Here is a 23788-nt window from a genome sequence, read left to right as displayed (position 1 = left end):
GAGCCAGTGGACGCCAACCCGAGGAAGGGGATCTAGGGGGCGGGTCTATCCTATACGCCCACAACGGGGGGGGAACAAGTGAACATCATGATACATTCGATGGGGGAAACGGATGACCTGCGAACACCGCCGGGCGGCGAGGAGATCTCCCCTCCCACACCACCAACCGGCCCAGAGGCAAGCCCCGTAGTTATAGAGTTTACTCCTCCTACCTCCCCGAAGAGACTGGTGCCAGTAGATAGGGCGAGATCATTGTCGCCTCAAGGAGAGGTTAGGTTAATGGGCTCTCCAAGTTCCCAAGACTACATTGCCTCGGCTATCACAGCGTCCCTCAGCCCGGTAGCGCTGTCTCAGTCTAATGCAGGTTCTTTGCCCAACGCTCCTCCAGTGAACACCCTACCATCGAGTCCTCTATCTGACAAAAGGAGGACGGACCCCTCCGTTCATTCAAAGACACAGGGGAACATACAGAAAATGCTCCCCAAAAGGCCAGCGTGTTTAAAAGCTCCGTATAAGAGAGGGGGAGTAGGAGGGAAAAGAACTCAGCACCAGAACCCTACAAACGCAATGATCACCCTTAAAGACTTTTTTGGTAAGAAATCGCGCCGTGAAGGTCGTGGACAGCAGGACTTCTCTGATGCGGAGCTGCTGGCCATAATGGAGGACACGGCCCTACATCTCTCAAATCTAATTCTACCTTCAAAACCTAAGTCTCATGGGGAAGAGGTTAACAACAAGACGGTGCCAGCGAAGTTACCCACCGGGCCTGCAAACGACCCATCCAGCAATACGCTACCAGGGTTGGAGGTTGGGTTTGGTTATGAAGGAGACATTCAGGCTGGCACAGATGTGCGGAGTAATCCTTCAGAGATAAGCGACGCTCTTGAAGTGGCACGCAGAGAAAAAGAGCGTCTTTTAGCTGCCGAAACCCAGGACCCCCGTCGGCAGCCCCAGGAAGACCAGAACAAGGACAGGAGGGGCTTGCGGGAGAGGAAGTGTCAGATCTCTTTTCAATCTGACCCTGAAGAGGGGGTAGCCTCCTCGTTCAAACCAATGCTCCCTCCGACTCCTCTTGACTCGATCTCCCCCTTCCCCTAAGGGAGTCAAGGAGATAGGGTTAGGAATTGGCCTAGACAAAAGCATCGGGAACGATCAGTACGTGAACTCCCCTGTGCTTCCTAGTCGGATGAGCGAACTCACTGCCAAACCGATGCCAGAAACACCTGTCAAAAAGTTAGATCCAATGACGATCTTGTCCACCGTCACGATAGCATTGGCTCCGTTTGGGAAGCTGTACGAATCGATCCATGAGACGCTCAAAGATCAAAACACTCTAATAGCATTTATGCACTCTAAACTCACCTATCTAGAAGGTTTTGTGTTGGCCCACAGGACTTGCGGGCACGACTCTCAAAATGCTTCAGGTAACAAGAGACCTCAGCATGTGGATGGGGGCTTGAACGACAACTCGATGGCGCCCAAACTGGTTTCCTTAAGTAACCAGGAATCTCAAACATCGGAGAATGTCTGCAGTTTAGCAGATCTGAGGGCCACAAGTGGAAATTCCATCTTCCCCCAGCCTCCCAGGACCGAGGTGGGCCTAACTGACCTGCAAACAAAGAGCTTAGCAGGCACGAAAAATGGTGCAACAGTCCTTAACCTCCCGGAAGACGGTCAGATTCAACCTGCAGTGACGGGTACCAATTTTGCAGCAATTAGGGTCCCGTCAACCTTTGAAATCTTTAAGCACGTAGGTGCTCCTTATCCGGCCCAAGGAAGAAAAAAGGCTCAGAGAGTGGTCAAACCAGCGTCAATTGACCTGAGGAAAACAGCAACGCTGAAACCGAATAACACAAGAGAGTCAAAGATGGCAAATGACTCGTCACCTGTGCAAAACAGAAAAGTGTTTAAATTAAAGCCAGCCGATCAAAATCAGGAGGACCCCCCTGACATGGAGTCCGTGAGCGACTTAGACTCAATTGATCTAATCGACCTCAGTACATACTCGGTGGAAGAGGACGAGATAGACCCGCTGCCCCCAATCCAGCAAAAACGAAAAATTCCAGAGACTCGCGAAAACAGAGCCGCGGAAGAACCAAAAACAAAAGCCCTCCTCATGGACTCGCCATCAATTATACCTCGGACCAAGAACAAGAGGAATTTGAGCCAGCCCTCCATGGCAGGTCCCGAGGGATCGAGATCCAAGAAGGATAATATTACACACAAATCCAGGGAAGACAGGCGTTCTCCCCGGCTTAACACCAAGAAAAAGTGTTACAGCGACAACAAAAGTGCTTCCATAGATCCAGGAGTCAGGTCGCTGAAGGAAAAAAGAGACCGTAAGGAGAGATCAAAGGCTGGAAGAGCCTCCCCAGCAGTCCTAAATCCGCACTATAAATCACGAGTCCACGAGCAGAGGTGGCATGAAAGGGGAGCTGTGTTGGAGGGGCTCCCGCGAAAGGCAGCTGTGGATCAAGAATTTCAAGAAAAAAAAGAAAATACTACCAGGATTTTCAAACTCCAAAGGGTCCATGAAAAACAGGACAGTTGGATCCTGAACCGTAGAGCCCTGGCAAAATTATTTAGCGAGTCTCATCTCTCGCAAATTAATATCATAAAGGAGATCAACATCCTCGAGCCAAACCCCAATGGAAGAAAAGACAGCTTGTATCTCCACATTGATTCAAACTATATACAGCAACAGATTTGGGGGGAAAGGTCAAACCTTTTCAAATTGGGATTCGAGCTGTTCTACGTCGCAGACGGAATCCTGGGGCCTAAGCCACCCCAAGAGGGGGCGTCACGAAATGCAACAAATTACAAGGCGAACAAACAAAATTACGGACGCCAAAGGCCGATCCTGCAAAACAGACGAAGACACGAACTGCGAAGTGAAGAGGGCGGTTTCATTAACATTGGTAAGATGGAGGATGCCCCTTCAGTAAGAAGGAGCAACCAGCAACTATCCACCGGAAGAGGCATAAATGAGAGGGAATGGGCCCCCGATGAGAAGCCGATACCTTCTACTCGTCGAATTTTCCAACTAGTTGAACAACAATTGAGTCACAGAGGGTCTTGCAGGGCGCCTCTTCGTGATCTAAAGCCCTCGAATTTCATCGATCAAAATGGAGACAAGCCGGAATCCAGCAGAGGTCCCCAAAGAAGCAAGTAGCCACCACAAGGATTAATTACTGACTTCTTTGAGGATGCCAAGGCGCCTCCGACATGTGATCCTCCCTCTTTAAAGCTAGGGTCTTGGAACACCAGGGGCTTCAAACACCTGACTGTTGAGTCAGATGTCGACCTCACAAGTTTCAATGTGCTGTGCTTACAAGAAACTTGGCTGAGGGAGAAACCTATTTTGGACGGTTACCACCTGATTCACTCGCCGGCTCTTAAAGAAAATAAGGGCAGACCCAGATCAGGGCTTATTATCGCCATCAGATCGGGAAGTGGCCTCTACCTGAAAAAGGTACTCAAAACAACAGAGTTTATATTGGCAGTAATTATCACTTGGAACACTTCCCGTAATGGTGGTGACAAGGCCCCGCAGTTTGAGATACTACTGGTGAATACCTATTGGAACCCAAAACGGGTGACCTGTGACAACTACATCAATCAAATGGAGACGATCATCGACGATCACCTAACTTCGAGCACCACCAATTACACCATCCTGGTGGGGGATTTGAACGTTGACTTAACTAAAGGATTTAACTCTCCGACGGGAAGAGCCCGGAGATGGACAAACCTAATAAAGGCAAGAGATATACATAATCTGCTACAAAGAGTAGCCCCTAATGCAGAGGTTATCCCAACTTGGGAGAGAAACAATCAAACCGCCATCATTGACTACATCCAGGTATCAAGGAGCTTTTTAACAATAAAAGAATCCTTTGAAGTGACCAGGACTAAACATAGCGACCATAATATCGTGAGTTTTTCTTGGGCCTCACCAAGATCAGAAGCCCGCTACACAAATGCAAACCTGGAAGTCAACCAAAGTGGCACACGGTTGAAGATGTCCGTATCCGCAATCGCCCAGTTGACACAGCTGTATAAGGAGGAGAAAAACGGGAATCTTACTGGGGCTAATGCATCGACAGACTATGCCTCAGTTCTCTCGATATTCGCCTCTAATAAGGGAAAGAAGCAGCCAACTGCAATGCCATTTAATCACGTATTCAACCTACAACTAGTAGAACGCAGAAAATGGGTGAGAAAACTGAAGCGAGCAGCAGCTACTTCTGAGTCTCTACAGAAAAAAGAAGAAGCAATTTTGGCAGCGATTAATTATAAATCATGGTTAAGGACATCGAAATACCAGCGTGCTCAAGATGACGCTGAGCTCATGCTACGAACCATTTGAGGTAAGAACGCGCGAGACTTCTGGTCCCTAATTAAGGGGGATTCGAAAGTCCTGAATCAAGCCCTTCAAAACTCAATAAGCGATGCAAGTTGGGAATCTCACTTTTCCGATCTCTATGGAGTCCCATCATCATCTAAAAACCTATTATCACCAGATCAGCGGACAAAAAAGATCGTTTGGGCTGTTCCAACTGATATCGAGACGATCGAATGGAAAATCAATAAACTTAATGGCTCTAGAGCAGCCGGCCCTGATGGCATCACGAACTATGATCTGAAAAAAAATCTGAAAGCGTGGTCACTTTTCATCAAAGAGGTTTTCAGGACGTGTGTTAAGCTCTCAGAGATTCCACTGTCATGGAAAAAGGCTTTAGTGGTGCCTATTTTCAAAAAGGGCTCAAAAGACATTCCCTCGAACTATCGCCCAATAGCGCTGCTAGACTCCATAGGCAAACTTTTTGGAGCCCTATTGTTAGACAATTTTCAATCCTGGATACCAACATCAGCCCTGTTTGATCCTCTGCAGGGAGGCTTTGTGAAAAACATTGGCACGACGGCAAACATATTGGCTTTGAGCACACTGAAAGCTAAGGTATCAGAGGGACGGCCCAAAATATACATGGCTTTTATTGATTTGGTCCAGGCCTTTGACAGTGTCGATCGAGGGCTACTATGGGAGAAACTACATCATCACGCTTGCCCCTTACAGATTCTGGATCCAATAAAAGCCCTGTACTCAGAAACCTCAATGTGTGTACAGTTAAATAATTTGGGTCGCCTCTCTTCCGGGATCAAGACCGAGAGAGACGTCAAACAAGGTTGCCCACTGGCCCCGGCCTTGTACAACGCCTATATAGCGGATTACAAGGACTACGAGGAGAGAGTCCGTAGTTTCCCCCCGACATTGGGAACAAGCAAAATATCACGCCTGCTATACGCAGATGACATTATCCTCATGGACCTCACACCTATAGGCCTGCAGAGACAGATTAACAATCTTAACGCCTATCTTAAAGAAAACCATCTTCAGATGAATTTCGATAAAACCAAAATAATGACGTTTGGAAAGTCGCCCCGTGATGCGGAGAAATTCGGCTGGGCAGTGGACAACAAACAGCTGGAAATTGTGACCAACTTCAAGTACCTTGGGATTATCTTAAATAAAAGCATAAAAGAAGTCCCAATGCAAGACAACATAATGACTAAAACTCGCCTACTCACAGCCCAGGCAAGAGCAGTTGCGACTAAATTTGGCCGTTTCACATTAGTGCCATTCCTGACCTTCTACAGAGCGAAGGTAGTGCCTACCCTGACTTATGGAGTTGAAGCCTTACCTAATTTACCATCGAACTTCTGGGAAAAAGTGGAGGGACTCTTTTGGAAAAAACTGCTCAATTTGCCACAGTCGCTTCCAATTGCATTAATAAGGAGAGAGCTGTCGCTTCAATCGTTGAGCTCCATCGTGGCTCGAAATGAAATCATGCTATACCGAAAAACGCTGCTACCCTCTCCGCCGCTGATACTAAAGGAAATACACCAGGAAATAATATCAGGGTCGTGCAAAATGCTGTCCGATTGGTCACTAAGAATGATAACTCTCCTAGACTGGGCGAGTAGTTCCAGTGACGAACTCATTAACAATCCGGTAAAGGTGAAAGCGCGCATTATGGAAAAAGATTGGATTGACACATTGGAGAAGGCATCGACTTTGAAATTGATACCCGACCTGCCTTTGATCTGGCAGAAAGTCAATTCTACAAAACAGTACCTGTCGAAATGTCCTGACAAGACAGTACGAGAGTCTTTCCTGAGAATTCGGCTGAACATTATTCACACTAAGGAAGTTCTGTCAAGAAGGAATAAGTCAGAAGAAAAAGGGTGCAGATTCTGCGAAATTGGGGATGAGGTGGAAACTATCAAACACCTGCTAATGATTTGCCCGGCTGTGCTGGCTGCACGTACACTACATCTCGGTCCTCTTTTCAGAAATTTGCAGTTCTATGATGAAGAGGAATGGTGGTGTTGTTTAATCAGCGGAGAAAAGACGTCTTGGGTAATAGCAGTGGTGGGCTTTTTTCGTGATATTGGTCTAATAACTCAATGAGGAGGGGAAAGTAAATGTAAACCACGGCTTGAAATTTTCTCTCTACTACTCTTGCGGGAGGTAAGGAGAACTTGTAAAAATTGTTTTAAACAATTAAATCAAGTAATAATAAAAAAAAAATAGCTGTATTTTCCACTTTTTTCATATTAATAAGTGTATCAGATGTTATCACATACCGCTAAAGTCAGTAATTTCTCCATCAGGGCATGGGGTGCAGTCATAGCAGCAGATTGGCCGATCCTTCTGAAGGACTTTGCGGTATCCAGGAGGACAGCTCTCACTGCACACAGAGCGAGGAATCTGAGGAGAGAAGATGAAGGACACAAGTGATGATAAACAGAGTGAGTGGTCTGAGTAGGAGATGATGGTGAACACAGCTGATAATAATAACATGAGGGGTCAGAGGAGGAGAAGATAGAGCACATGTGATAATAACACAGAGCAAGGAATCAGTGGAAGGGGAAGATGGAGGACACAGCCGATAATCACACAGAGCAGTGGTCTGAGGAGCAAGCAATGGGATAATCAGTTGAGGGTTTCATCCGGAGGAAAGGATGGAGGACTCGGGGGGATCTTCAGAGAAGATTGAGAACACTGATGGTAAAAACATACAGCGAAGCAACTGAGAAGGATAAAATGGAGTAAAAGGTAATAATACCAAAGTGTGTGTGGTCTGAGGAGGATGTGATGGAGGACACAGATGCATATAATGCAGAAGAGAAGATAAGGGGCCCAGGGGATATATATACAATGAGCTAGTGGTATGGGCCGTGGGCCTGGAGGATACAGCTCATAATACCACAGAGTGTGGGGTCTGAGGAGGAAGTGATGGAGAACACAGATGCATATAATGCGGAGGAGAAGCTAAGGGACCCAGGGGATTATAACAATGAGCTAGTGGTATGGGCTGAGGGCCTTGAGGATAAAGCTCATAATACCAAAGCGTGTGAGGTCTGAGGAGGACGTAATGGAGGACCAGATGCATATAATGTGGAGGAGAAGATAAGGGACCCAGGTGATAATCACAATGAGGTAGTGGTAAGGGCTGGGGGCATGGAGGTTGAAGCTCATAATACCACAGTGTGTGGGGTCTGAGGAGGAAGTGATGGAGGACACAGATGCATATAATGCAGGGTATAAGATAAGGGGCCAAGGCGATAACACTGAGCTAGTGGTATGGGCTGGGGGCCTGGAGGATAATGCTCATAATACCACATGTTGTGGGGTCGGAGGAGGAAGTGATGGAGGACACAGATGCATATAATGCAGAGGAGAAGATAAGGGACCCAGGGGATTATAACAATGAGCTTGTGGTATGGGCCGGGGGCCTGGAGGATGAAGCTCATAATACCACAGAGTGTGTGGTCTGAGGAAGACGTGATGGAGGACACAGATGCATATAATGCCGAGGAGAAGATAAGGGACACACGTGATAATCACACTGAGCTAGTGGTATGGCTGGGGGCCCTCTGCCCACTCACAGGGATGCGTGGATATAGCAGAGATTCTTTAATTGTTCCTTAGGGAAAAATGAACAGTGCCCAAGATGTATGCCCTTCTTGGATAGGTCAGGACTTTTTCCCTGGTGGAAACCAACAAACAAAGATCCATGTGAAAAAGAGTGATTCTCAACAACAAACACGTGGAAGAAAAGGTGTCCTTCTTCTCAAGGTTCTTAAGTTCTAGAGGATTCCCCTTCTCGAGCACTCATAGGGGCCGATTCATGGAAAAAACGTGCGCCGAAAATCCTGGCGTAAGCGTGAAAAAACAGGCGCATGCGATTCATGGCAGTCCCTGTGCATGTTTTCCTCGGGATTTGCGCCAAACCCATGCGTGGCGCACACAGGCGCACACGTCATTGCAACATCCCGAACGCCGTGCGCGACGTGCACAGGGAAAGCGCACAACGTCAGTGCGCACACCAAAAAGGGGGCGGGACACGGGGAGTAACACACGGAATGAGGAACAACGCATGAAAAAGAAGATGTAACTGGGGAAGTACTGCAGGGAAATACACGGAACGCCCACACGCACGCAAACAACACATATTCTAGGAATCGAATACGGGAAACCCGCGCATGCTGAAAGACGTACATAGGAGTCAACACGTCCGCCACGCGAAGGCAGGCGGAAGCGTCCCCGCCCACAGTATAAAAGTGCACGCAAATAACAAACACCTATATACAGCTATGATGAATGCCCCATTTGTCGCAGCACTGATTGTGGAAAACCGCAAGAGGAGGAGAATAGCCAGGGCCCGCATTTTCTTTCTCCGGACTAGCCTTTTTGGGATGCCTGACGACCAGGTCTATGGCAGGTATAGGTTTCCTATAGGTCGTATCATCCTAGACCTGGTCAGGGAGTGGGAAGATGACCTTACATACCCCACCCTGTGCTCCCAAGCATTGAGCCCCTTGGAGAAGGGGCTCAATGTCCTGCATTTTTTGGCCACTGGGTCATTTCAGCGGACAACTGCCATAGTGGGGGGGGTCTCACAGGCCACGCAGTCACGCTGCCTACACCAGGTTTTGGCAATCATGACTGCGGGCCCCTCAGTCCGCAAGCACATATACATGCCCAGAACACCTGCAGAAAGGCAGGCCGTGGTCCAGGACTTTTACAGGGTGGCACACTTCCCCAAAGTGCTTGGTGCCATAGATTGCACCCAAGTGGCCCTACGTCCACCTAGGGCCACTGAGCACAACTATCGAAACCGCCAGCACTGGCATTCCATCAACGTGCAGGTTATATGCAATGCAAAGGGAATCATCACCTCTGTCTATGCAAACTACCCTGTCTCTACCCATGACAGTTTCATATACAGAATGTCCGCCCTGAGCCGGGCCCTGGAAGCTGGGCAGCATGGCGACATATGGCTCTTAGGTGAGTACAAATGCCTGTGCACATGCATGCATGTCACACACAGACAAATACACAAACCCCAATAATCACAACCATTATCACCGCCCCAGGGGACAGTGCCTACCCTCTGAGCAACCACATGATGACGCCAATCCGGAACCCCACCACACAACCCCAGGTAAGATACAATGCTGCCCATATTGCAACCAGGGGCATAGTGGAGCGCACATTCGGATTGCTCAAGTCACGCTTCCGCTCCCTTGACTGCTCTGCCGGCCAGCTACTATATGCACCCCCAGTAGTGTGCAGGATCATTGTGGCAGCATGTATCCTGCACAATGTTGCAACATGGCGGGACGTACCGGTGGACATGGTGGTGCCCCCACATCCCAAACCACAGGCACAGGCGCTGCCCATGGGAAGGGATAGGGCACGTGGCGAGGCAGCCCGGACCCAGCTTGTGGCCACATTTTTCACCTAAACTCGCACCCCTGCAGAGTGCACACAGGCCTGGCACATACCAGGTGACAATCGATGATGACAAAGAGACAGTCAACTGTCACAACCTTACCACCCTGAGAATGTTGCCACAGAAGTGCTACATTGTGTTCATCCCTAGCTACTTAAACATAACCAATCCTGTGTCACCAAAAGGAACACATGCAAGGTGTGTATCACATCCCCCACCCCCTGCAAAACAGGCCATGACAATCCCTGGTATGTCACCCAAACCCTCCCAGCCCACATCACCCTTGTCTGCCACACCATGACATGGCATGCAATAGCAAAAGCCCAACACATGACCAATAAGATACAAAGTGACATGTCATAAATGGAAAGTGTCTCGAGACAATGACGCCTGACATGGAATCAGATGAAATGACTGACCAACAACCTCCCACACATACCACGTCATAAACAAATGCTTTCCACCAGTCGTAGCATGAACACAACACTGAATGCCTGTTCACATGCACATTGGGCAAGGCAAAATCCCTACTCCCGAACCCGTGTGCTGTGTGTGTCTCCTGCAACACACTGCTCAGCACACAGCACAGTGAGCAGCCATTGTGTTGCAGATACACCTCGAGCATCACATGAACAAGACTAATCACATCCACAACCAAATGACACATGTACATGATACACGAATGATAATAGATCATGTGCTGCAGGGACACCGCGGGCCTGAGAATGCAATCTGTGTGCACCTGTGGCCATGGAAGGGTGGTTGTACATGTGGTGGATCATTGTGCAACTGTGTGTGTCGTTAGGGACATGCACTCAATACATGCATGTGAAATCAAGTGACCCTCAGTGTCCTCTGCACATCACATGTGAACATTGCCCATGTGAACACCCCAGCATGTCAAACCACACCAATCCCCTGACACCTGAAAAGTAAAGACAACACAGGAACAGGCATTGACCAGCAGAACACATCATGTACATAGTACCCCACAATTACAATGTCAGAGTGCTCAAAACACTGTAGCCCAAGCCAACTGTCCAACAACAAAAGGCCCTCCCCCATTTACACATCACTGTGACCTTCTGAGCAACTGTCTCTGGGTTATGTAGCCTTCTTCCTTCAAGTCTACCTGGCTACAGGATCGCCCTACCCCTTGGGCTCCATGTTCCAGCTTTCGTGTAAATAGGGTCCAGCCCCCTCAGAGGCCACCTTGACTGCTAAAAATACCAAATCGCATAGAACTCCAAGTAGGCAAACCCACAAACCAGGGAAAAAGGCTGTAAGCACCATAAAACCCTGGAAGAGTCTCCAGTAGATGACTTGAAGTAGCAGAAAATGTCAAAGCACATGTCCAAGCACAATGATAGAACAACAAAGGTCGCACAGTACAACAATGGTCCAACAGGATGGTTACCATTTTTCGGTACCTACCATACAATGAGGATGCAACAACTGAGGGGCTGTGTCACAGCTCCGGTGTCCAAGTACAGATGTGGCATGAACCAACCACCCCCTCCGTGGTCTGGGTGCCTGCAAGGTCAAACTTACACAGGCCTCTGAGACCCCGGCGGGGAAGGAGGGTCAGGGATATGTTGTTTGGACACTCATTGGTATGATATGATATGATATGGCATTTGTAACGCGCCTATACACAAGTGTTTCAAGGCGCGACGAGGCAGGGGGGAACAAGGGGAAGACAGACAACGATCCTACTAGGCCAGGTATCATTCAGACCGCGCAAGTGCAGGGGTAGGGGAAGGGAAAAGTGCAAGGGGAAGGGGAGGGGGAAGTGCAGTACAAGTAAGTAGAATAAAAATAAATAAATAAATAGGCCAGCTGGTGGCAAGTGCAAGGTAAGTGCAGGCAAGTGCTGGGAAGGGGGGGCTGTAGGGATACAGAGACAGTCCCGCAGTGCAGGGGATGCGATGCCAGGGAGGCAGTGCAAGTGGAGAGTGGCTGGGCCCAGGACCCAGTTGCAGATTCAGTGCAATTTCAGTGTAGAATTTAGCAGGGGAGAGGGACAGAGAAGGCAGAGGCAAAGAGGAATGTTTTGAGGTGCTTCCGGAACCGGAGATGGTTCTCCTCAAGTTTCAGGGAGGCAGGAAGGCTGTTCCAGAGGGAGGCCCCTGCCGCGGAGAGAGATATCCAGAGAGATATCCAGGAGAGAGGTATCCAGAATAACTGGAAAGAGGGGCAGGAGAGGGGAGTTGGATTGGCAAGGGAAAGTAGTTAAAATGCAAAAAACAACAATAACACATACTCAATCAGAGACATGTTCATCATGCACATTGTACCAAATGAGTCAAATGCAAGCCAAAGAGAGACTTATCTGTGGGGTGAGTGCTGGCCTCCTACCTGCACACTCTCAGGTCCGGTAACAGGAGCAGTTCAATGTTGCAAAGAGAGCGTGAGTTACTAATCTGAATGTGTGTTTACAACACACACACAACACCATCCATGCCCCAAAGTAAGTGACTTCTCCACAAACAAACACTCTTGTCTGCTGCTTTGTAAACATGCGTTAGCTTGCCCCATGATGGTTCATACACTGTCAATGCAGTAAGGCAGGCACATGTGGGCGCGCAGGCAATGAAAGACCAATGCGTCAAGAATCACACATGATACAATGGTCCCTGGGTGAGCTGCTACACGCGTATAGCGAGGTGCAACTTCAGCACAAGTCGTGTTCTGGCAGCCACGGATTTCAATAGGTAGTGCACGTGGCAATTTGCTCATGCAAATTATATGCACTGCACATGAGTCTGTGCCTCGCTGGGTGTCATTGTGGGCTGTATCAGTTACTGGCTAGGAACGCTACTGCCCTAATAACTCTGCTTCAATGGAGCAGGGTGTACTCAAGGATATGTTTGATGGCCCCTGCGTGTGCCCCTGACAACTTGTAAAGGTACTTTGCATTTGGCCCTCAACGCATCTTAGCTGAACTGTGTGCTTCTCCAACAATGCCTAGCAAAGCACCCCAGCACTGGTGCTACTTAGCATACATGTGCAAGTGGCCTGGTGGAAGGTTGGCTGCGGTGTGGCCCCTTGTGCCGCTCACCTTGCTTGGAGCTCCTGCAAAACACGTCTGCTTCTGTCGGATGTCTGAGCACAAGCCCTGTGCTTCTGCTTGCGCACACATGCACACGTCTGCACCACCGAACGTGGCCTGATTTCAGGATAACTCGTCACTGTGTGTGCTGGCAAAGCTAGTGTGGAGGCTTATTTTCCTGCAGAAATTGCATAAAAGATATTAATAATGCTGGAAAGTTCTCTGTGTTTGTGTCTTCATGCTGGTTGTCACTGGGCCAGGTTACAGACCTACATCCAAACTCCTCCCACCATCAGTGTGACTTTGACAGGCAAAGGGTGCATGCTTCTGTCTACCCCCACTAGGGGTGTTAACACAAGTAGTACAGCAGCAGACAGGCCACAGTTATGAGGAAAGTCAAAAGGCCTTGTGTACATTTTTGTTACACCGAACCATCCTAGCGAGCCCATGGATAAGAGAAGCAGGAGTGGCCTATGTGAGTCAGGACCCCAAGCTGCAAACACATACATGAGACAAGCTTGAAGGGCCTAGCTGGAACAGACAGTGGATGCTTTCAAAAGCCACAAAGAACCACACCGTCACATGAATGTCTAATAGACAAACAATATTAAACTATATTAACTAATTAAACTAACTATGAAAAACAATATTAACTAACTAAACTAAAATCAAAAATGGCCACATACAACCCGGGGGGAGGCACCCAGGAGGGGGAGGTACAGGGTGCACCTCAACACCCACATGCAATGATGTTGAGACAAAATAAAAACCTCCATGGGCTCAACGCCTGCACAGCCCGACCTGTGTGGGAGATATCTCGTCGTCTGAGTCTGCCTCTTCCTGAAAAGGAGGACGTGGCACAGGAGCTTGACCACGCCTAGGTGCAGCTTGCCCCTCGTCGGCAGCAAGTCTGCCAGATGGGTGAGCCTGGTTCTGTGCGGCAATGACACATAGGTCAGCATGCTGAACCTCCTGTGATACGCTTGCTTCCTCTTGCAAGGTAACACATGTAACACGGAATTCTTCCTGCGTGGCCTGGCTGGACAACTGATGCACCTCCCGGCAAGCACGTAGCTCAGCCGAGATGGTACGCTCAAGCTGCGCAAACCTCTCCTCTGACCACTCCCTCTGGGACATCATGAGCACACCCAGAGTGGATCTGAGGGATTCATACTCAACCCTCAGGGCCTCCATGTGTGCCTTTGCGTGAGCATCAATTGCTTGACGCAAAGACAACATTTCAGCCTGGCGTGCCCTGTCTGAGGCCGCCGTGCCCAGCCTGAGCGAGCGGGCCGTGGACTGCACCACCTGCCGCTGGAGAAGCACCTGCCTAAAAGGTGGGAGCACGGATTGGGCCACATGTTCCATGCTCACAGCAATGTTATCAATTACTGCCCCCTGCTGTTTTGAATTGGCCACTATGTCTTGCACCCACTCAGTATACCTCGGTTGCGTGCGGCCACCGCGTTGCAGGGCTCGACACCTGCGGTGCCCAAGGACCGGCCGTCCTTGTTGGGTTGGCACCGCCCGCGGCTGCAGGACTATATGCCCCTGTCAACGTGATGCCCCAGGCACATCAGCGACTGGTGTGAAGGGTGACCTTGCATCCCGATCCACCACAGGCGGAGGTGCCGCCACCGTCTGGCCCCTCAGTGCAGGCGTCACGGACAGAGGAGCGTCCACATGAGAATCACTCACCCCTGACGAATGGACCCGATGCACATCCAACTCGACATGGACGTCAGAGTGGTCATCTGGACTTGACTCATTGCCAGCCAATGGCAAGATGGTCTGTAGCACATGTGGGTTCTTGTGGCCTACCACCCCACAATCCCTACTTGTGCCGGGTTGCTGCTGTGATAACAACCCTGTGCCTGGCATGACAACTCAATCCTCTGGCTCCATTGCGTCATCATCTGAAAAGTAGAGAAAAAAAACATTAGTACACATGTCAGAAGCACATGACACACACACACACATAGACATCACACAGACAGCCAACACATGAAGCAGACATGTCACACACAAATGAGAACCTGCCATGCATGCCAGGTCACTTTGACATTGCATCAGTGAGTAGGCATGTAGAACGTTGTTACATGGCTCATAAGTGGGTTGATGCAGTGCAGAACATGTGTACGTTACCCACTATCTACATAAACTAGTACATCTTGATGTGTATCAAAAAATGTGAAGGCAGTGCAAGGGAAAATTCAGGCATCATGTGCAATGTGCATGCAATGGGTTGCATGGCTACAAGCAAACCCCCCCCAAGTGAAAATGCAGGGATGCTTTGCATGGTAGCTAAAGGGTGACCAGAGACCTGTGTATTGGCAGACAGTGTTGACTAGCATCAATTGCATCATCTGTGTCAACTGAAACACAGCAGATGACAATGGGACAGTAAGCAGGACACATGATGAACCCTCAGTAGTACACCCATATGTGAAGAAGCCACTACATCAGTTGGACAGAGTCAGTGGGCCTGACACAGGGGGAGGTCTGTGCCCCACACAAAATGTGACACCCTAAACATGTGTGTGATGCAGGACAGAGCCAGAGTGGGCATGGGATGGATGGCTGATGAAATGCCATGAAATGTAGGTCATCCTGGACACGTACTACAATGATCATCCAGTCAAGGACACATAGGGGCATGCATGGAATGCACATGGAACATGAATGGGCACTCATGTCCCAATCGGAGCATTGGCCATCTGCACAGTCCAAGTGAGACACCCTGCATGAAGGACAGAGTATGTACCCCACTGCATGTGTCTGGCAGATTGGCTGTTGGATGTTAGCACGTACACAGGAGGCTTGAACAGGCAATTGCAGTACGCCAAAATGATGCACACCAGTGCAATGGTGAAATTGGGGTGAAGGAGGGTGGAGGGGCAAGGGGGCATGCCTACGTGGATTACCCACATGCAGGCAGAGGACACATGCACATCAGTAATACAATGACATAGTCCCAGTGCTAAGAGGAAAGACACCCCTGGCTAAATGCAGAAGGGCCAGTGAACTAGAATATGGACCAGAGGGGCATCCAGGTGACTAGTATGTGAGTAGGGTGCAAGTGTGGTGATGAGGACAGTCCCCGTCTGCTCTTCATGTCCACCACCCTGCACAGCATGCACGCATCAGTGAAGCATTGCATGATTTACACATGACAACCATGTACACATGACATGTAGTGGCAGTCATGCACAACACATCACACAAGTAAAACACACATGGCCAAGACTAACACGCAACAACACTCACTGGATGGGGCATCAAAATCCTGCATCTCTCCCACTCCTTCGACCAATTCTACCGGTATGAACTCTGCAATGACTGACTCGTGTGGAGTGAGGTCATCCTCCTCAGGTGCTGGCCCACTGCCAGTCACCAGAGTCATGTTGTAATTAGAGGCACGCTTGGCTTTAGCGCTGCGTTTGAGGTCATCCCAACGCTTCTTGCACTCGGTAGCTGTGCGCACCTCATGGCCGAATGCACTCACATTATCCGCAACATGCTTCCAGTGGGTATTCCAATGGGCAGCCGTAGTTTGACAATTCGGCCCCACTAGCATCTCACGGCTATGGTCCTGCACATAGTCCACAAGGGAGTCCAGTTCCTGCGCACAGAAAGGCTTCTTACTTGACATGCTGGAGGCCGTGGCTGTGTCTGGGGTCCCAGCCTGTGCTGCAGGTGCAACCTTCCTCCTCTTGGAAGGTGGTGCGGACCCTGGCTGGCGAATGCCACCCTGATCAGCATGGCCAGTGACACTGGTGGATTGAACCAAGGGAGTGGCAGGTGGAAAGAGGACCGAAGGCCTGACTTGCGTCAGTGGCTGCTGGGTGCTCTGGACTGGACCCTGCGCTGCAACATCCGCTGTTCCAGAGCCATTGACCGTGACTGTCCCAGTTGGTAGACTCACAACAGGGTTGGCTGCATCTGCCCCTGCACTTGCCAACACCCGGCTGTTCGGGGCAGCAGATGACATTACTGCCCAAGGGACCCGTGTCTAGGTCACGGCAGCCCTGCGTTCACCTACGGTGTGCCTCCTGACCTGCTGGAAATCTTCCATGGACTCTTCAAGTGTCAACGCAGCCTTCACTGGCAGACCCTGAGCCTGGGTGGTGGTGTCCACAGCTGCACCTGCAGCTACCACTACCCTTGGGCCCGTGGCAGTCGATGAAACGGACTGCCGGGTCACATGGGCGCCAGTGCCAGATGCAAGAACTGCATCTCCCAGAGCCGCAGGGGGTGGTGGCATGACTGCACCAACATGTGGCACTACATCGTCCCGGGCTGCCGCACCCCTGCCTCTTCCCCCTCTGCAGCCACCCTGGACACCCTGGAGTCCCCCTACTCCCTGGTCACCTCGGCCATGTCCCTGACCATGCCCGCCACATGGAGTACACCCAGCTGAGGTGCCCCTCACCTTTTGTGGCCTCCGAGCCATACAGATGTAGTAGTGCCAATGGGAGGTGTACACGACAATTGTCCTGGGCAATTGAGGTGAAGGGGGTGGGATACAAGATGTTAAAAGCACCCCTGCACCTGCAAGGCTGTATGTGACCCCGGTGATGAAGTGATGGGTCACGCAACGCTCAGGCACCCCAAAACTGCAGTAAAACCGTGCACGCAACCCCCGGTAGCCCACGTGTGTGGAATTAATCTCCCACAGTATGCGGTGGCACCCAGGGACACGAAGAACACATATGTGTGGGACACGCAGGCTACTATGACCTTGAAAACAGGTACGTGATACACAGGGGCACCCGCAGTGGGAAAAATAGCGTGCGCGACTCTCCGTCAGACTAGCGTCATAATGAAAAACACGCATAGCCAATACCCCCGACAGAAGAAGAGATATGTCCGTGATCCGCTGTGAAGTTTTGATGGTGCGCGAAACAACACAAAGTAGCAAAACACACGTCGGTCTCCACGAAAGGCACGTACACCGAACTGCTGGTCCCACTCACCTTTAACCCGTACTGAGGGAAACGCCCGCGCGTGTCATGTCACTTACGCGTTTAGGCCCTTTCCTCGGATTACACGCTTTAACACGCGGACGTGCTGGCTTTTCACATGCTGCATCGCTATGCACCCATCACGAGGGAAACGCCCGCGCGTAACGTCACAGATGCGCTTACGCCCTAAGGGCCTTTCCTCGAATTACACACTGACGTGCAGTTTTTTCACGTGCCAAATCACTCCGTATCAAGCTGGACACGCGACAACACATGGAAGACCACGCTCCTGCACAGAAGCCCATTTTGCTGCCCCCCAGAGCCCCGAGCACGCTCCCACCTGCCACCTGCTGCTGCCTGCCTGCCTGCTGCCCACGTGCCCTGCTATTTGGTGCCTGTACATCAGCCATCTGCAGGGGTCCAGTTGCTCTGACCACCCCTGCTGGAATAGAAGACTCCCGACTGGTATACCATCGCTCCTCAGCCCAGCCCCAGGACCCAGTTGCCCACCCGCACCTGCCTCGGGGGTCGCCATGTCGGTACAAACACCATCACAGGCCACTGGCGACCCCCAGCCAGAGAGGCAGAGGGCTACCAGCTTCAGCAATAAGGAAGTTGGTATCTTGGTGGAGCAAGTTCTGGGGCATTATGATGCCCTCTTCACACCATTGCGTGCCAACAAGGAAGGACGGGAGAGGATCTGGGAGGACGTAGTGGGTGCCATCAGTGCGGAGGGGGTGCCACCCCGCAACATCAAACCCGTCCGGAAGCGCTGGGAGGACTTCAGGTCCAGGACCCTCAGCAAGGCCCAGTGCCTCTTGAAGGCAGAGGATGCAGAGGGGTGCCGGGTCAGCCCGACCAACATCCAGACGATGGACCGGAACGCATAAACCCAGCGCTCCACGTCCAGATCCTTCAGAGGCAGACCCGTCTGGAGTTGAGCGGTAAGTGGCCATGCATTGCTGTGTGAAACAGGGCATGTAGCAGTGTGCTGGTAGTCATCTACTTGCCTGTATATGTGACATAGGCCATGAATGGATGTGTCTGTGCAGGGACATCATGGTGCTGCATGTGAGACCAGTCATGCGTGAACCACATGGATAGTGCATGTGTTACAATGCAACATGAGGAGCAGCATGCGTAATGCACACATGAATGCATGCCTGTCTCTGTTCTTGGACATGGATGGGGTGTGAGAGATGGGTGATGCTGTCATGGACATGTATGGTGTACATGTATGTGTGTCTGAGTAGCGTGTGTGTGACTTTGAAACATCATGGATGCATGACACATGTCCGTGATGATGCAGTCTAGTCATCCTTGTATCCACTGTGTCTGTGGTGTACAAGGCCAGATGCATGAGCCTCCGGTGATGTGTGTGCATGGGATCAGTATGACCCATGATGCATGTGAGTTTAAAGACAACATTGTATGTTAATAGAGGCCCTTGGACATGGATGCAAATGTTGACTGGATGCGCTGTGCCTGTTTCTGTATGTGTGTTGCCTGCATTGACCCACGTGTTGTGGAGGGACATGATGGAAGTGACGTTTGACAGTGCCACTAATGTGCTATTGCTTCCTGTCTAGGGGACTATTGTACAGTACCCTGATGCTTGTGTTCTATGTCTCCCTCTACACAGCGTCGATTGAAGAATAGGGTGGAGACGGCGCTGTGGAGCATAGCGGCAGGGATGCCTCCACCGGCCGGCAACGCAAGGCCCAGCCATCCTCCCAGGAATTACCATCATCCAGGAGCGAGGGAATTCGTGCTGCGTCTGCCACTATGGCTGCAGCGGAAGGGGCAGGTGAGCCCCCACAGGGGCTTGCGATGGCGGAAGACGGTGCAGATCCATCCAGGTTGGTGGTGTACGCAGAGGAGGAGGAGGCCGCTACTGAGCTGCACATGGGGCCTGGTGGGGTGGACCCACTGGTGCAAGTGGTGCAGTCCAGGGCCAGGAGGCAGCATAGGTCACCGCGGAGGGGCCTGTGCATGCACTGTCCCTGACCCTGTGACTGCACCACCATGCACCAGCAGGGAAGCCCCGTCCCAGGCCCGTCCGCAGGTAGGGTGGAGGCCCACGTCATCTGGCACTCCACTACCTATGGATGAGGAGACCCGTGACCGTATGGGGTCCGTCCTGATTGGTGTTGCACTGCGCACGCGTGACATTCGTGATGACGTGCATGCCTCCTGGGGGGACAACGCATGCCATCACGAAGAGCTGCATGGCAACGTGGCCCAGATGGGAGGGGCCCTGGTCAGAGGGTTCCTACATGTGTCGAGCACTCTGGCGGAACTCTCCTCCTCTGTGCAGACTATGCGCCAGTCGTCTCCCTGCTGTCTTCTGGCCCAGATTCCACCAGGGCCCCTTGTGGACCTGTCGCAACCAACGCAGCCAGCTGGTGGAGATCACATCCCTGACACAGTTGGGAGTCGGAGGGCCAGCAGGGGTGGACACCCCACCAACTGGAGACCAGCAGATGGAGGATGTGCCGGCATCATCGGGCAGGGCACATGGACAGCAGCAGCAGGCTCAAGGTGGGAGCGATGATGGCTCGGGGCCATCAGCATCAGAGGGGCAGGGATCGGCCGGAGGGCAGGAGGTCCCTGGAATGGGAGTGTCTTCCGCATGGCAGCAATTGGGCCAGCGGATAGATGCAGAGTGGCGGCGGGCGGAAGAGGCACGGCTCACTATGGTCAGGACGGAGTTCTCCATGCACAGGGCATTGAGGCGGGCTGAGTGCCTGGAGACAACTCGCAGGGAGTTGTAACAGGCCATGACTGCATCCCTGCGAGACCTCGGGGCCAGGACAGAGTCCCGCCTCCGGGACATCGAAATGGAGTTCGATGATGCCCTGGCCCGGGACATCACAGAGTGAGCCTTAGGACTTGCCCGCCACCATTGTATATAGTTAATTAGTGTTAGGTTTCCTTTCCGTTTTCATTTCTGTTGGGGCGCTTGGACAATGCCCCACCTTTTTGTATATAGTTGTTCATTAGGTAAGGTTTTTTGTAGGGTTCCTTTCAATGGTTGGGCTCATGGGCCCTGGATTTGTACTTTGTATATAGTTCAACACTGGATTTCACTTCTTTTTATTTATTTTTTTTCATGGATCAATGGTTTTGTCTTATTTTTTCACTTTGGATTTGTTTTGACGGACAGACACTTTGGACACGTGCTTTTGGATTGATTTGGATTCTGCGTTCGTACATTTTTATTTTACATTTTGGACATGCAGGTTTTTCTTTATTATTTCCATTATTGTGTGTTTCATTTCATTCCCTTGCTTTTGTGTTTAATACATTTTTATTTCATACTTCAATGTGTGGTATTCTCTCTTTGGTTTCATGAATGTCACGATGTGTGTTTTCGCGATCACTTGCACGCATTGTGTGTGTGTGACGGAAATGTGTTGATGTGCATACTTGCCATTTGGGATGTATCATGTGATGGAGATTTCAATGTGGGGTGGATGTAATACTTGGTTGTGTGTTTGGACTGCGGTGGCGTGGGATGTGATCTGGGTGGCCATACGGCCCATGATTGTGGATCATGATGAAGTGTTGGAGGGGGCATGAGTCAGGGGCTGCTGGCAGGTGCCTGTCACTGCTGGGTCAGTGGGGGTGCAGGAAGACATGAGTCGGGCCTGGTGGCAGGTGCCTGTCACTGCTGGGTGGGTGGGCGTGCAGGGGGACATGTGTCAGTGCTCACTTGTGCATGGTGACATGTGGGCTGGCTGGGGGGCATGGCCAGGGTGGATGGGCTGCCTGCGGGGCATGGCCAGGGGTGCAGGGTAGTACCCTGTGTTGTGGGCTGCCTGCAGGGCCTGGGGAGGGGGGAGAGGACACACCTGAGAGGACACACACTGCCAATTTGCATTGGGGCACCCCAGGAATAAATGAACCCCGCTCGCCCAGCGAAATCGCGTGTGGAACTCCCGGACACCCCTCAGAATACACGTACCCCGCTGGCCCAAGGCCTATCACGTGTAAAACTTCCAGCGCACCCCCAAAACACACATACCCCGCTCGCCCAAGGCCTTTCGTATGTACAACTTCCCGCGCACCCCCCAAATACACCTACCCCACTCGCCCAAGCCCTATCGCGTGTAAGACTTCCTGCGCACCCCCAGAATACATGTACCCCGCTCGCACAAGGCCTATCGCATGTGCAACCCCCGTGCACTCCCGAAATACACGTACCCTGCTCGCCCAAGGCCTATCACGTGTAAAACTTCCCACGCGCCCCCAAGATACATGTACCCCGCTACACAAGGCCTATCGCGTGTGCAACACCCCGCGCACTGTCGAAATACACATACCCCGCTCACACAAGGCCTATCACGTGTGATACTTCCCACGCACCCCCAAATACACGTAGGCACCCCATCTACCCTGGGCATGCCCCACAGGCAGCCCACACCATGGGGGTGCTTTTTCTGTGCTATTTACGGGGTATGTGTATTCAGAGGGGTGCTTAGGGAGTTTTACACGCGTTTTCGCTGCCGCGGGAGGGGTACGTGTATTCTGAGGCGTGCACAAGAAGTTTTACATGTATTTTCGTGGTTGGGGGGCTGTATGCTGGTCCACTGGCCTTTGCACCATGTACTGGATTTGTGCGCTGCTCATGGTGCACTGGGCGGGGTTGGGGTCGTAACTGGTGCTGCTGCAGGGTTGCTGCATCACTCTGCGCCACGGCTGGTTATGGATGTTGAAATCCATGAGCCGCGTGTGCCACTTGTGCGCCAAATTCTATGAATTACCCCCATAGTCTCTACGCCAATTGTCTCTTCTCTTCTCCTGTATAATTTGTGCTATTTTAGTGGGCACAGAAAACTCATGTGTAAACATAAGTAGCTGAGTCAGCATTGCATCCCCTCTAGTGAGTAGAGAGACCACTGGAGTGTCCTTCATATTCCATAGTGGCAACAAACAGATTTACTTCGCTAGGATTATCTCAACAGGCTCCTGAGTGATTCTTCAGCTTTAGTGTCCAGGCTTGCCATCACTGCAACATCTCTATACATCTGAACTTCTCCTGCTACTCCTCAATGCTACACTGCATGCTCATTCCTCCTACCACTCTATGTGCAACACTGTCAAATGGGGTCTCACCCCTTCCTCTTGCCTTTAGAAAGATATTGCGTCTTAAACCCGCCTACTAGCCTCTGCCTTTCTAGCATCAGGGAGGAATACTGGGTAAGTCCCGTTTTTTGTTTAAGGGGGATTGAGTTGTAAGGGGACCAAAGATGCAATGCACAAAGAAAGAACAAACAACTCAGTTACCCCTCCCTCAGTCCACCTCGATAGCTTGTCAGGAAGAGCATATGGATATATTATCTATTTCACATATCCTATACGAATCATGAATTGCCAGATTATTTATACATAATTAATACACAAGTTATGCAATACAAAGGAAGAAGTAGTAGGTGCTTTCCTCAAGGCACTTAGTACAGCCTAATTAAAAAAAAAAGGTCCAAACAATATTCAATACTCAATGATATTGGTGACTGTGGTTAATAGGTGACATAGATGATACATCACACATATTTTGGGGGAATCATTCAGTCTAAAGTCCTTCTTTGGTACAAAGACACAGTTGTTGAAAAGTCTTAAGGATGTCTACATATGTTTCGGCTGACGGGTTACATCAACACCATCCCTGGTGTTCTGCTCGTCTTAGTGTAGTCCTCTTCAGGATGAGTAATTTCTTAATTTGTCGACAAGATGTTCAAAAAAGGTTCCCCAATAGATCACAGTTTGTTGAAAACTATGGAATAAATAACATAGTGTACAGGTTGTGTTTCAGTAATTGTTCTCAAAAGACCTCTTCTTGTTAAAGAAAATTAAAAAAACATATTCATGGCAAAAGTTCGTAGAATCTGAAACTATTCAGTTCATATGCATACATTCCACTGACCTTGTTAGTATCTTGTGATTGGACTGGAGCGTTATTGACTATT

General features: G+C 50.5%; 1 protein-coding gene across 1 annotated transcript in view; it reads right to left on the bottom strand.

Annotated features, from left to right (window-relative positions):
- The window catches only part of LOC138568903 (vomeronasal type-2 receptor 26-like), a gene marked incomplete at its 5' end in the record, with an annotated part of 63753 nt that extends 43891 nt beyond the window's left edge, over positions 1-19862 (bottom strand). Inside the window, 2 exons of the mRNA XM_069646682.1 lie at positions 6649-6772; positions 19818-19862. Of these exons, the coding sequence (XP_069502783.1) occupies positions 6649-6772; positions 19818-19862 (169 nt within the window). The remainder of the gene's footprint in view (positions 1-6648; positions 6773-19817) is intronic.
- Positions 19863-23788: the final 3926 nt, after the last annotated feature.

This window comes from Ambystoma mexicanum, chromosome 2q (assembly GCF_040938575.1).
Source record: "Ambystoma mexicanum isolate Mex_15411 chromosome 2q, UKY_AmexF1_1, whole genome shotgun sequence".
NCBI classification, from domain to species: domain Eukaryota; kingdom Metazoa; phylum Chordata; class Amphibia; order Caudata; family Ambystomatidae; genus Ambystoma; species Ambystoma mexicanum.
The sequence above is the reverse complement of the archived record's forward strand: the minus strand, read 5'-3'. Positions and strand labels throughout refer to the sequence as shown.